This window comes from Muntiacus reevesi, chromosome 1 (assembly GCF_963930625.1).
Source record: "Muntiacus reevesi chromosome 1, mMunRee1.1, whole genome shotgun sequence".
In the NCBI taxonomy this organism is placed as follows: domain Eukaryota; kingdom Metazoa; phylum Chordata; class Mammalia; order Artiodactyla; family Cervidae; genus Muntiacus; species Muntiacus reevesi.
The window spans coordinates 104,236,568-104,250,971 of record NC_089249.1 but is presented as its reverse complement, the minus strand read 5'-3'; the positions used below and the strand labels follow the sequence as shown (position 1 = coordinate 104,250,971).

The window sequence follows — 14,404 nt, the reverse complement described above, 5'->3', positions numbered from 1 at the left end:
GATCTGGTTTCCTCAGTGTGTATGCCCAGGAGTGGGATTGCTGGGTCATATGGCAGTTCTATTTCCAGTTTTTTAAGAAATCTCCACACTGTTCTCCATAGTGACTGTACTAGTTTGCATTCCCACCAACAGTGTAAGAGGGTTCCCTTTTCTCCACACCCTCTCCAGCATTTATTGCTTGTAGACTTTTGGATAGCAGCCATCCTGACTGGCGTGTAATGGTACCTCATTGTGGATTTGATTTGCATTTCTCTGATAGTGAGTGATGTTGAGCTTCTTTTCATGTGTTTGTTAGCCATCTGTATGTCTTGACCTTTGGAGAAATGTCTGTCTAGTTCTTTGGCTCATTTTTTGATTGGGTCATTTATTTTTCTGGAATTGAGCTTCAGGAGTTGCTTTTATATTTTTGAGATTAATCCTTTGTCTGTTTCTTTGTTTGCTATTATTTTGTCCCAATCTGAGGGCTGTCTTTTCACCTTGCTTATAGTTTCCTTTGTTGTGCAAAAGCTTTTAAGTTTCATTAGGTCCCATTTGTTTATTTTTGCTTTTATTTCCAATATTCTGGGAGGTGGTCTTAGAGGATCCTGCTGTGATTTATGTCAGAGAGTGTTTTGCCTATGTTCTCCTCTAGGAGTTTTATAGTTTCTGGTCTTACATTTAGATCTTTAATCCATTTTGAGTTTATTTTTGTGTATGGTGTTAGAAAGTGTTCTAGTTTCATTCTTTTACAAGTGGTTGAGCAGTTTTCCCAGCACCACTTGTTAAAGAGGTTGTCTTTTTTCCATTGTATATCCTTACCTCCTTTGTCGAAGATAAGGGGTCCATAGGTTTGTGGATTTATCTCTGGGCTTTCTATTCTGTTCCATTGATCTATATTTCTGTCTTTGTGCCAGTACCATACTGTCTTGATGACTGTGGCTTTGTAGAATAGTCTGAAGTCAGGCAGGTTGATTCCTCCAGTTCCATTCTGTTTTCTCAAGATTACTTTGGCTATTCGAGGTTCTTTGTATTTCCATACAAATTGTGAAATTATTTGTTCTAGTTCTGTTAAAAATACTGTTGGTAGCTTGATAGGGGCTGCATTGAATCTATAGATTGCTTTGGGTAGTATAGCCATTTTGACAATATTGATTCTTCCTGACCTTGTTGGATTCCATTTTAAAAAGTCCTTTAGAATTCTCCTTTTAGTGGGCTTTTGGTAGATACATATATTTATTGTCACCTTCATCATTTTCTCTGTCTTTTTCCCACAGAGAATATGTAGCGTGTTTTCATGTTCCTTCACTTTTATGGTTGCTCTCCTTTGATTGTGTATGTGCCAGGTGCCATTAATAAGCCATTTTTCTCTTGCCTAGTTATGAGGGTAGCTTTTGGGAACATCCTGCCTTCATGAGGATTAAATGTGTTAATGTGTCTAAATTACCCAGCATAGTAAGTTTTGGTCAAAAAGGTATGTCATCAACTTCCCTCAGTCCTGAGGATGTGCCTTAATTTTATTGCATTATATTAAATGTCTGCCTGTCTTTCTAGCCTGCTGTGACTGCCTTGTATCTTAATTTCATCAGATGGCCTATTAACTCTCCCTTCACCCTCAAGTCTACACATTTGATCACCACATCACTAGAGTTGTCTTTTCAGTTGTTGATAGAGACTGTGGCTGTGCTAGGACAAGAGATATCATCATCTCACCATGCTTTGCAGACAGTAAGAAAGACTGGATTTGGAGCTTGTCTGATGACCTATATTTGTGCATCTGTTTAGCTCAGTCTAGGTGGGAAGGTATACTTGAGGAAGTAAAGGGCACCTTCAATTCTTATAATTTCTTTTATTCTTTTTAAATGCTGTTTTTTATTTTCTTTACCAAAGCAGTAGTTTTTGAAAGTGTCTGTGGAGAGAATTCAGAGGATCAGTGGATTTAGATGATAAAAATTCTTTATTTTCACTAACCTTAGAAGACAATGTGCATGTGCTCAGTTGCTCAATCATGTCCAGCTCTTTGTGACCCCACGGACCACCTGCCAGGCTCCTTTGTTGGGAGTGGGATTTTCCTGGCGAGAATATTGGAGTGGGTTGCCATTTCCTCCTCCAGGAGATCTTCCTGTCCCAGGGGTTGAATGCAGGTGTCTCCTGCATTGGCAGGTGGACTCTTTACCACTGAACCACCTGGGAAGTCCCAGTTTATAAGATTACATTCAACAACTGAGTTGGCACAAAAGTTCATTTGGATTTTTCTGTAAGATAATTTTTCCAAAAGATGTAACAGCAGTAAAACCTGAATTAAATTTTTTTGTAACCCAATATAAATGTTGTAAATAATAAACTATAGTAATATTAGCAACATAAGTGAATTTTTCATGATAGAACTATAGACATTTTAATATTCCATTACAGCTGTTGTGTATATCTTAAGATATTTATCTTCACTCCTTTAAAACTATAATCAGACCTACTACTAATATATTAAGTATGGTATTATACATAATTAAGTATTGTACTATGTATTTGTTTTTGTTATGTTTTGATAACTTTACATTTAATTACACTTGTCTTCTATCAGTTCTATGCATTTTATTCATTTGAAAACATTTGAAAAGAGGGGTTCACAGGCTTCATGAGAATGCTGCAGGGGTCCATGACACAGAAAATGTTCTGCCCTAAAAAGACAAGTTCCTGCAAAGGAATGTGTTGTTATTTATGTAAATTAATATTTTTTCTTAGATCCATAGCTACTACTTTCACTAGCTTAATTCATTAAAATTTGCTTTTTAATATATGATTTATGTCTTTACAAGATGCTTGAAAAGGGGGCTCTTTTGTTTTTCCCTATGTGTTCAGATAGCATTCAAAAAGAACTCTTTAAATGAGGATGAAATACCTAGAATAACCCTTCCTTAACATAGGTTAACTTTGAAGTTTCAGGACTTAAACATTTCTGTTAGGCTGCCTTGCTTAGGTTGACCTACTATTTTTATTTATTTTTTTTTTTTATTTTATTTTTTTTTTGACCTACTATTTTTAAATTAGGTCATCAGGATGCTGAAAACTCAGCGACGCTGATGTTGCATTTCAGTTCATGGCTTAGCAGCCATCGGCTCAAGTTCCCTTGACTGGTTGTGATACAAGACTTAGTTTTATGTTAATTGTGTGTTAAAACCTTAAAGGGTCGTTTTCTCCCCATGAAGCATCTTCTGTGGTGTCCCGCTGGGCCCCACCCATCCACTTTGTGTGGTACATTTGACTTTGTGATTGGCAGGTGCCTGACAGCTCTGTTCGTTCAGGTCAGCAGTGGGGGCTGGGCCGAGCAACTGAGAGCCTTGAGGTCAAGTTTCTTGCCTTGGACACCTTGGAACATTGTTAGTGTTAAAGCTCCAATGCCAGTTCTGCTAACTGACCTGAACTTGATACTAGAGTTTTATGTTGCCTAAAGAAGGCCTGCTAAGTTGCTCTAAAAACTTAAATAAAGGATGAAGCACTCAGTTTTCGATGCAGTAGGTCTCCACTACTCCTAGAACCTGAGAGGAGATTGTTTGGAAGCAGGATGGCATTTTCCTTAGCATTTTTTGTGGGGGTGAAGGTGAGGGTAGGGGAGCAGAATGGAAGTGGTGGCATTTAATCTGTGAAAGTAACTGCCAGGTTTTATTGACTGAATACATTGTCCCCCTTAAACTTTTATGTTTGTATTTGCCTTATGGGCTTCCCTAATGGCTCAGATGGTAAAGAAATCTGCTTGTAATGCAAGAGACTCAGGTTTGATCCTTGGGTTGGGAAGATCTCCTGGAGAAGGGAATGGCTGCCCAGTCCAGTATTCTTGCCTGGAGAATCCCCATGGACAGAAGAGCCTGGTGGGCTACAGTCCATAGGGTTGCAGAGAGTTGGACACAACTGAATGATTTTCACTTTCACCACTTTGCTGTATTCCTGACAGATGGTTATTTCTCTTTCTGAATACCTCTCATGATGATGCATGTTTTACTTAATGAAACACTCATTGTTAATAAGAAGGATAATAGTCATAATTCTTATTAAGTGGTTCCTTTGTGCTAGGCACTTATAGGAAGGACATTATTTCTTTTAATGAAATCCCACAACAGTTCTGTGAATATTGAATTAGTAACTTCATTTCACAGATGAGGAAACCAAGACAGATAGAGGTAAAATTGGCTTGAGCTCCCAGCCAATCTGTGGCAGAGTTGGAATTTGAAGGCAATCTGATCCCAGAACTCTGGTTCCTAAGTCCGCTTCCTCTTAACTCAGCTTGTTGGATTCAAGCAATTTCAGAAGTGCTTTGAGTTAAGCTGCAGGAGTAGTTAACTAGTAGGATATGATGTGTTATAGAAGTTTAACATGTTGACAGCTATGAAACCAAGCAAGCCTGTATTCAACTGACATATTACTTGAGTATTCAAAATGCATGTCTTTAATGTTACTTTTTTTTTTGTCTTCATAGGGATGCTTCCTTTGGAAATTGCACTTACAATCTCACCATTCTTGACTGTTTGCAGGGAATCAGAAAGGTAATAACAATTTCCTTGCTGTAGCTGATATCGTAATTTAACAACTTGAAAAAGGAGTGGTGTTGATATTTTTGTTGTTGGAGAGAAGGGAGAGGAGGCAGTAAGAAGGTGGCTTTCTACTGCTTGAATGATGGTTGATCTGTAAAACACAGACCACAGGGCCAACACGGGAGGTGTTCTGGGGAATAACTCTTCTTATAGACGTGGAAGGGGGGGTCTCCCTTTCTCACTTAAACTATTTGTGTTAGCATTTCTATCCGCTGCCATTGCCGTGACCTTGCTTTGTCATCTGCTCAGCTTCCTTATTAAGCTAGATCTTGGTGTGAGAGGGACAGGAAGTCATCTAAACCACAACTGTCCTCTGTCAGTGTGGAGAACGTTTCCACCTTGTTTTTCTCACTGGATAGTATTACACGCCCAGGAAGTAGTAAGCAGGTTATATATTATTATCTCATTTTTACAGATGAGGAAACAATCCCAGAGAGGTTAAGTCACTCTCAGGGTCACAGGGAATTATTAGGGCTCCTTCTAACTCAGATTTCCATATCAGTCTGGAGTTCCTTCTAATATTTATCCGGGCGTGTTGGAAACCCATGGTTATCCCAGTGTGGGAACTTGTGCAGAGATGCAGTTGCTCAGACCTCATCCAATAGCAGCTGGACCATAAACTCTGGGAGTGGCGCCCTGCTGTCTGTGTGATCTGATGCACTCTAAAGTTTACAGCCATAGTTATTTAGTTATTTATATACATTGTGGAGAAGTTAATCCAAAAGATTGTTGAGAACTTTGGAATATGTTTTAGAAGCATTGATTTACAGTCTAAGTAATGTGTGCTATGCTGTGAATTCTAAAGAAGCTTCAGAGTACATCATTCCATCTCGAACATATAGCTCCGACTTTTACCAGCCAGGAATGTGTATATTTCATATACATTGGCAAGGGTCATCTTGGACTGTAAATATAGTATCAGTAGTGAGCTTTGTTCTAGATGCCTTTCTCTGATGCAGTATAACATTGCTTTTGCCTTGTTTTAAGTTGAGAAAATTGCTATGGTAAAATATGCTATTTGTTTTCTGTATGTATGTTTTTTACTTTGTTATTTCATTTTAAAATGAACTTAAACTCTGTAAAACTTTAAAATGGTTTTCAAACATTTTTCATTTCACTTAAAAACTATCAAGATACTCTAGCCTATCTCCTGCAAATAATATCACCAACCTACACTTACAATAACACTTCCAAGAACCCTTATGCATATTTCAGCCTGTTTACAATCGAGAATTGCAGCATTTAAAAAATATGACTGAATGGAGAAAGGTAATTTGTTTATTGTTACTATTATTATTATTGCCTATCCTGCCATCTGGTACAGGCTGTTTCTTTTATAATACATATGAAATTGAAGAAGAGTTCTCACTGGAGATTCCCTCCTGTTGTTATGGTAACTGATAACTTGATACAGACGTTTATGACATCCTTGCTTGTGTGAAAGGAAGACATGGCTCTGTTCATTAAGGTCTTCTGTAAATTTCTTGTTTCATTAAATGCTGGGGTTTATTTTACCCAAATGTAGATGAGATTTAGAGGATTTGATAGATGGTTCAACATGTCTCTAAGTAACTGGGACACATTTCCTCTCTGAACACTCGTATATGGGGCTTTCCAAGTGGTGCAGTTGTAAAGAATCCACCTGCCAATGCAGGAGACTCAAGAGACACAGGTTCGATCCTGGGTCAGGAAGATCCTCTGGAGTAAGGTGGGCTACAGTCCAGGGGGTCGAAAAGAGTTGGGCATGATTGAGCGTGTGCACACACACAGTCTTATATCAAGCACTGTACGCTGGGCTATTTTTGTGGCAGTGAGTACTGTATGTCCTATGAAGGTAGAGTATGTCCACATTTTTGCCTTTTTAGAAAGCATATCTTTCTGATTTTGATGTATTGGCATCATTATAAGCGTAGGTTGTATGTGTGTGAACTACACATAGAGGCATACACAAACACAAACACTCTAAAAAAAGAGGAAGGAATGTGGTGGTTTAGGGCCTGTATTCTCACTGTTTTGTCTGGAATGGTACATGAAGATGAAGTAAGTTGCTTTGTTTAAAGGTGAAATAATTGAGATAGGTTGTTCTGCTTGTCCTGTAGAGGTTGTCTGAACCAGTGTTGTCAGAGTCACTTAGGAAGGCATTTTAAAAACGATGATCCCACCCTCAAAAAACCTGATTTCATAGTTCTGCGATGGGACCCAGGGGTCTGTATTTTAAATATAAATTACCTTAAGTGCAGGTGTTCTACATTTTGGAAAACACTGGTCTCTAAGGTATTTTCAAATTTAGATACACTAAACTTGGCTTAAAAGATTCTTCTATTTTTAATGACTTGATCATGTAACTTTTAGAAGTAACTGATTTTGTATTCTAAGGTAATCTGTATAGCTTCATGACTTATAAAACAAAAGACACCTCTTCAAAATATTATGTCAGAGTAAGCCAGATACTTTTAAATTCTAAATCATTGGTTATAATTTTGAAGTATGAAAATTTTCTTTGTTGTCAAAAGATCGATTCTTCCTTCTAAATTGTAAGAGTAGTCATGTACATTTTTACTCTTTCAAAAACTATCACTGTAAAACAAATTCTCTCATTGTAGACTTTAGGAACAAATAAGGGCCTATTAAGTAAAAACTCCCTTTTTACCAAATATCTCATTAATGATAAAAGGAAAAAAACCTAAGAATAACTGATTTTTCTTTCAGCTGAAAATTTAATCACTATTAAATATTCTGTTATAGTTAGGTATGAATTAATTGTGTAGTTCCTAACAGGTTTTAACTATACATTTGCTAGTATGATCCATTTTACATATATGAATAATTTTAATTAAAAACTAATATATATTAGAACTCAAGAAGCATATTTTGTGGGACGTATTTTCATATTTTTCTAGGTGTTTAGTCCCACTTGTAAGACAGTCCCAAAGCAAAATTATGTATGTTAGATGGTTTCTAGATATGTATTACGAATTGAAAGTTTCAAATTTTCTCCTTCAGGTCAGGCAGGATCATTTGTGAGCAGAAATTCGAGAAATGCCTAGAAGTCGTTATCAATTTCACATGAAAAAACTAATTCAAATTCTGCTTTTAGGGATTACAACATGGATTTTTTGACTTTGAGACATTTGATGTGGAAGAATATGAACATTATGAGGTTTGTACTTTTTAATTTTTTGTAAGCTATAATTTCACATTGATTAAATTGTTCTTTTATTCCTAGTACTCAGGTATTGTAAATTGATTGACTGCTAAATAAAAGCATTCTGCAGTTTTCTATAGTTGTCAGCTTCATCCTTTCAGCTTTGGTTATTGCCTTTGAACTAGGAGTTATCAAAATTTTAGTTTAGGAAAATACCATGTATTTCTATATTCTTTCATCAAACCTTTATTGACAATTATTTTGAACCTTTTAGTTTATAAGAAAAAACAATTTAAAAGTATAATTTGGTGGTAAAATCATGTTACTTGTATTTTAAAATCCGGGTTTTGATTAAAACAAAACCAGATTTGTGCCTTGTAATATTTTTGACTGTGTATATCTTGATTAGAAATGTGGCTGAATGTACTCAGTTCTGAGAGTTGGTTGAATTTTTTTTTACCACGGCATCATTACAAAGGGTTCCCCCAGAGGTTCAGCCATAAAGAATCTGCTTGCAATGTGTGAGATGCAGAGGGGTTGGGAAGATTCCCTGGAGGAAGAAATAGCAACCCAATCCAATATTCTTGCCTGAAAAATATCACAGACAAAGAAGCCTGGCAGGCTACAGTCCATGCAGTTGCAGAGTCCAACATGACTGAGTGACTAAAGACAGACACACACAGTATCACAAAGGTTTTGAATAGTATCTTGCCTGCTCAGCGAGCCAGTTTAGGCAAAGGCTGTCCAAGTTTCATTGTGCTATAAGGAGGTGTTAGGGAAGAGCACTTCCGGGTTAGTAGAGAAGTCTTCAGTTCAGTCCCTCAGTCATGTCCGACTCTTTGCGACCCCATGAACTGCAGCACACCAGGCTTCCCTGTCCATCACCAACTCCTAGAGTCCACCCAAACCCATTTCCATTGAGTCAGTGATGGCATCCAACCATCTCATCCTCTGTCGTCCCCCTTCTCCTCCCGCCGTCAATCTTTCCTAGCATCAGGGTCTTTTCAAATGAGTCAGCTTTTCGCATCAGGTGGCCAAAGTACTGGAGATTCAGTTTCAACATCAGTCCTTCCAGTGAACACCTAGGACTGATCTCCTTTAGGATGGACTGGGGGGATCTTGCAGTCCAAGGGACTCTCAAAAGACTTCTCCAGCACCACAGTTCAAAAGCATCAGTTATTCAGCACTCAGCTTTCTTTATAGTCCAACTCTCATATCCATACATGACTACTGGAAAAACCATATCCTTGACTAGATGGACCTTTGTTGACAAAGTAATGTCTCTGCTTTTTAATATGCTGTCTAGGTTGGTAATAACTTTCCTTCCAAGGAGTAAGCGTCTTTTAATATCAAGGCTGCAGTCACCATCTGCAGTATTTTGGAGCCAAAAAAAATAAAGTCAGACACTGTTTCCACTGTTTCCCCATCTATTTGCCATGAAGTGATGGGACCAGATGCCATGATCTTAGTTTTCTGAATGTTGAGCTTTAAGCCAACTTTTTCACTCTCCTCTTTCACTTTCATCAAGAGGCCCTTTAGTTCTTCTTCACTTTCTGCCATAAGGGTGGTGTCATCTGCATATCTGAGGTTATTGGTATTGCTCCTGGCAATCTTTTTTTTTCATTAATTTTTATTAGTTGGAGGCTAATTACTTTATAATATTGTAGTGGTTTTTGCCATACATTGACATGAATCAGCCATGGATTTACATGTGTTCCCCATCCTGATCCCCTCCCGCCTCCCTCCCCATCCCATCCCTCTGGGTCTTCCCAGTACACCTTGTCTCCTGGCAATCTTGATTCCAGCTTGTGCTTCCTCCAACCCAGCATTTCTCATGATGTATTCTGCATATAAGTTAAATAAGCAGGGTGACAGAATACAGCCTTGATGTATTCTCCTTTTCCTATTTGGAACCAGTCTGTTGTTCCATGTCCAGTTCTAACTGTTGCTTCCTGTCCTGCATACAGGTTTCTCAAGAGGCAGGTCAGGTGATTTGGTACTCCCATCTCTTTCAGAATTTTCCACAGTTTATTATGATCCACACAGTCAAAGTCTTTGGCATAGTCAATAAAGCAGAAATAAATGTTTTTCTGGAACTCTTACTTTTTCGGTGATCCAGCAGGTGTTGGCAATTTGATCTCTGGTTCCTCTGCCTTTTCTAAAACCAGCTTGAACATCTGGAAGTTCACAGTTCATGTATTCCTAAAGCCTGGCTTGGAGAATTTTGAGCATTATTTTACTAGCATCTGAGATGAGTGCAATTATGTGGTAGTTTGAGCATTCTTTGGCATTGCCTTTCTTTGGGATTGGAATGAAAACTGACCTTTTCCAGTCCTGTGGCCACTGCTGAGTTTTCCAAATTTGCTGGCATATTGAATGCAGCACTTTCACAGCATCATCTTTTAGAATTTGAAAGAGCTCAACTGGATTTCCATCACCTCCACTAGCTTTGTTCCTAGTGATGCTTCCTAAAGCCTACTTGACTTCACGTTCGAGGATGTCTGGCTCTAGGTGAGTGATCACACCATCATGATTATCTGGGTCATGAAGATCTTTTTTGTACAGTTCTTCTATGTGTTCTTGCCACCTTTTCTTAATATCTTCTGCTTCTATTAGGTCCATACAGTTTCTGTCCTTTATTGAGCCCATCTTTGCATGAAATATTCCCTTGGTATCTCTAATTTTCTTGAAGAGATCTCTAGTCTTTCCCATTCTATTGTTTTCCTCTATTTCTTTTCACTGATCGCTGAGGAAGGTTTTCTTATCTCTCTCCTTGCTATTCTTTGGAACTCTGCATTCTAATGGGTATATCTTTCCTTTTATCCTTTGCTTTTCACTTCTCTTCTTTTTACAGCTATTTGTAAGGTGTTTGCTCCTCAGACAACCATTTTGCCTTTTTGCATTTCTTTTTCTTGGGGATGGTTTTGATCCCTGTCTCCTGTACAGTGTCATGAACCTCCGTCCATAGTTCATCAGACACTCTGTCTATCAGATCTAGTCCCTTCAATCTATTTCTCACTTTCACTGTATAATCATAAGGGGTTTGATTTAGGTCATACCTGAATGGTCTAGTGGTTTTCCCCACTTTCTTCAATTTAAGTCTGAATTTGGCAATAAGGAGTTCATGATCTGAGCCACAGTCAGCTCCCAGTCTTGTTTTTGCTGACTGTATAGAGTTTCTTCATCTTTGGCTGCAAAGAATATAATCAGTATGATTTCAATGTTGACCATCTGGTGTTGTCCATGTGTAGAGTCTTCTCTTGTGTTGTTGAAAGAGGGTGTTTGCTATGACCAGTGTGTTCTCTTGGTAAAACTCTATTAGCCTTTGCCCTGCTTCATTCTGTACTCCAAGGCCAAATTTGCCTGTTACTCCATATATCTCTTGACCTCCTACTTTTTGCATTCCAGTCCCCTGTAATGAAAAGGACATCTTTTTTGGGTGTTAGTTCTAGAAGGTTTTGCAGGTCTTCATAGAACTGTTCAGTTTCAGCTTATTCAGCATTACTGGTCAGGGCATAGTCTTGGATTACTGTAATATTGAATGGTTTGCCTTGGAAATGAACAGAGATCATTCTGTTGTTTTTGAGATTGCATCCAAGTACTGCATTTTGGACTCTTTTGTTGACTATGATGGCTACTCCATTTCTTCTAAGGGATTCCTGCCCACAGTAGTAGATATAATGGTTATCTGAGTTAAATTCACCCATTCTAGTCCATCTTAGTTCGCTGATTCCTAGACTGTCAACATTCACACTTGCCATCTCCTGTTTGACCACTTCCAATTTGCCTTGTTTCATGGACCTTACATTCCAGGTTCCTATGCAATAGGACCTGGCTTCTATCACCAGTCATATCCACAACTGGGTGTTGTTTTTGTTTTGGTTCCATCCCTTCATTCTCTCTGGAGTTATTTCTCCACTGATCTCCAGTCGCATATTGGGCACCTACCCAATATGCTACTTTTCCTGAAATATGGGACACCTGTAGACTCTCAGTAGGTTGACCATTCATGAAAATGAGCTTTTCTTTCAAAGTTCTCCAGGGTTATAACATTTATCACTCTTCTTAGCAGGGCTTTCCTTGTGGCTCAGCTGGTAAAGAATCCACCTGCAATGCGGGAAACCTGGGTTTGATCCCTGGGCTGCGAATATCCCCTGGAGAAAGCAAAGGCTACCCACTCCAGTATTCTGGCCTGGAGAATTCCATGGACTGTATAGGCCTTGGGTTCACAAAGAATCAGACATGACTGAGCAATTTTCAGTTTCACTAGCAGGACAAGGGTAGCCCTCACATTCTGGTCTCTAGTTCAGGATGTATCTATTCGGATATCCTGCTTCCATGTTACTTTTGGCACATCTGAGAAGAAACTAATCATCTTTCACCCAAACATGGGCTTTGGCTTTGTCCATCTGTGTGAATGGCATCGCCATTCTACTGTTCACCCAGGCTCAAGACTAAAAACATCTCTTTTTTCCCCTCCGTAATCTGTTGACTATTTGAGTTCCCGTTGCTAGGGCCCCAGGGGTGTGTTTCATCTCTCTCTTCCTCTCTGTTCTCATTTCCTTCCCCTGGCTCAGGTGTTGCGTCCCTAACTGCTCTTTAAGGAGCCCAGGCCCTTCTCCTCTTGGTCTTTCACACTTCACCGAATGGTCTATAAACAGAGTTCTTGTCTTGTCTTGTCCCCACACTGGCTGCCACTCCCACTACCCGGCTGAAATGGGGATAAATTCCCCCGTCCTGGCATTGTTCGCTTTGGACGCGGTCCAGCCCACCTTGCCGGCCTGTCTCCTGTTTCTTCCGTGTGTGCACTCTGTTCCAGCCCTGCTGGGCTGCTTATTTATTGTGTCTTGAATGTCTCTGCACCCTGGCTGAGCTTGTTTTCTCCAAATACCTGTGACCTTTAACATTTTCCTCTCATGTGTGTAAAGTCCTACACAGATCAGCTCTCACTCTTTACAGTATCCTCTCCCCCTCAATTTCATGTGTCAAGATTTGTGCTTTCCATCTTTCTGATATTATGGCTATTTGCATAAAAGCTTTATTTTCCTTACTAGATTGTAAATTCCTTGTGGACTGAACATGACTAAATGCAAAATATGTCCTGTGTTCTTGGATAGAAAGATTTAACATCATAAAACTGCCACTTCTACCTAAATTAATATATGTAGTACAATTTATTAAAAATCTCCAAAGAATTTCTTCTTAAATTGTAAAAACATTGTTATTGCAGCATTTTTATTGGGTTGGCCAAAAAGTTTGTTTGGGTTTTTCCATACAATGGTACAGAAAAACCTGAATGAACTTTTTGGTCAACCCAATAGTAGTGTCAAAGAAAAAGAATCCTACTACCCACCCCCAGCCACCAAAAAATTAGAAACAAAAGGATTGCATTTTAAGGGTGAAGGTTGAATAAATTACTTGTAGTACAGATACATCATAGAATGTTATGTAGCCATTTAAAGAAATTGACTTGAGCTATGCTACATTTTGTGAATGATTTCTATTATATATTGATTAGAAACTGTTGATATGGAAGAGTGCTTATAACCTTCTATTTTTTAAACAAACAATAACAAGACCCTCCTCCACCTTGTACATATATCTGTCTATATGTATTATATGAGCAAAGGTATCAGTAATTTCCTATGAAGTGAGTGAAGTTTAAATTGTATAGGTCCCCATTTGCATGGAAACCATTTTTGTGTTCATAATTTTGTATTCTTTTTTTGAGATGGGCCTCCACATTAGATAAGTTTCAAGTCCCCCCAGAACCTGCATCTCTGTCCCATGTATAGGAACCTGGAGAAAAATATATGGCAAACCACTGGAGCCATTTCAATTAAAGGAGAGATTGGGGTGGAGGTAGAGAGGGAGGAGGATAAGGACCTACCACAATAAAGAGAGAAAACTAGTTGATGATTTACTTACTTCTTTATCTTTTTTCAAAACTTTGATGGTGATGTTGAGAGTTAGTGGAAAAAGCTATTGAAAAACATAAACATAGTTTAATTTTATTTTTGAGAAGCAACCAACCAACTAACCAAAAATCTGATAAGAATGTGATCACATCTTAACCCAAGTGAATAACAATGACCATCAGCCAGGTAACGGGAAGAGAGGAGGCAGTTGGTGAACACTTGAAAAGTTTTCCATCAAATAACTTTGTTTTGGAGAATGATTTGTCTATTCTATCATAAAGCCTATAAAATAAAAAAATCACAAGTAGATGTGTGATCAGCAGGTAGTGGGCATTTCATAAATGCTATTTAAGAAACAAGTGGATAAATAAAGGAACTCTTCCTGACAATCTGTGGGCCCAATCGGTTTTTGTCATAACTTGTTCCACTGTTTGCTCTACTTTAGTGAGTCTGGACATTTGGTAAACTTGTGGAATAGCTAAGTTCATATACTTCATTAGCTCTAACAAACTCAGTATTCCAACGAAGTCTATGGTTTTCAAAGTAAAAGTGTTATCGTTGATAGCAAATTATGAGAATGTAAGTCTTAGATGATAAGGAAATGCTCAAATTAAAGCTTCCAAAGGCACTTCTTGACTAAACCACATTTAATATATGACTCAAGAAAAAACCTTAAAAAAAAAAAAGAGAAAAAGCCTAAAATGATGATATAGCAGTTCTTTGTGAGATTAAAAGGGAGTCTTTTATTTGTTTACTTATTTTTGGCTGTGCTGGGTCTT

General features: G+C 38.3%; 1 protein-coding gene across 3 annotated transcripts in view; it reads left to right on the top strand.

The window, feature by feature from the left end:
* CDC14A (cell division cycle 14A) overlaps nt 1-14,404 on the top strand; it is a 180,680-nt gene that overhangs the window by 81,986 nt on the left and 84,290 nt on the right. For all 3 annotated transcript variants that reach the window (XM_065907974.1, XM_065907964.1, XM_065907957.1), the window contains exons 6-7: nt 4,448-4,514; nt 7,660-7,722. In XM_065907974.1, the coding sequence (XP_065764046.1) occupies nt 4,448-4,514; nt 7,660-7,722 (130 nt within the window). The remainder of the gene's footprint in view (nt 1-4,447; nt 4,515-7,659; nt 7,723-14,404) is intronic.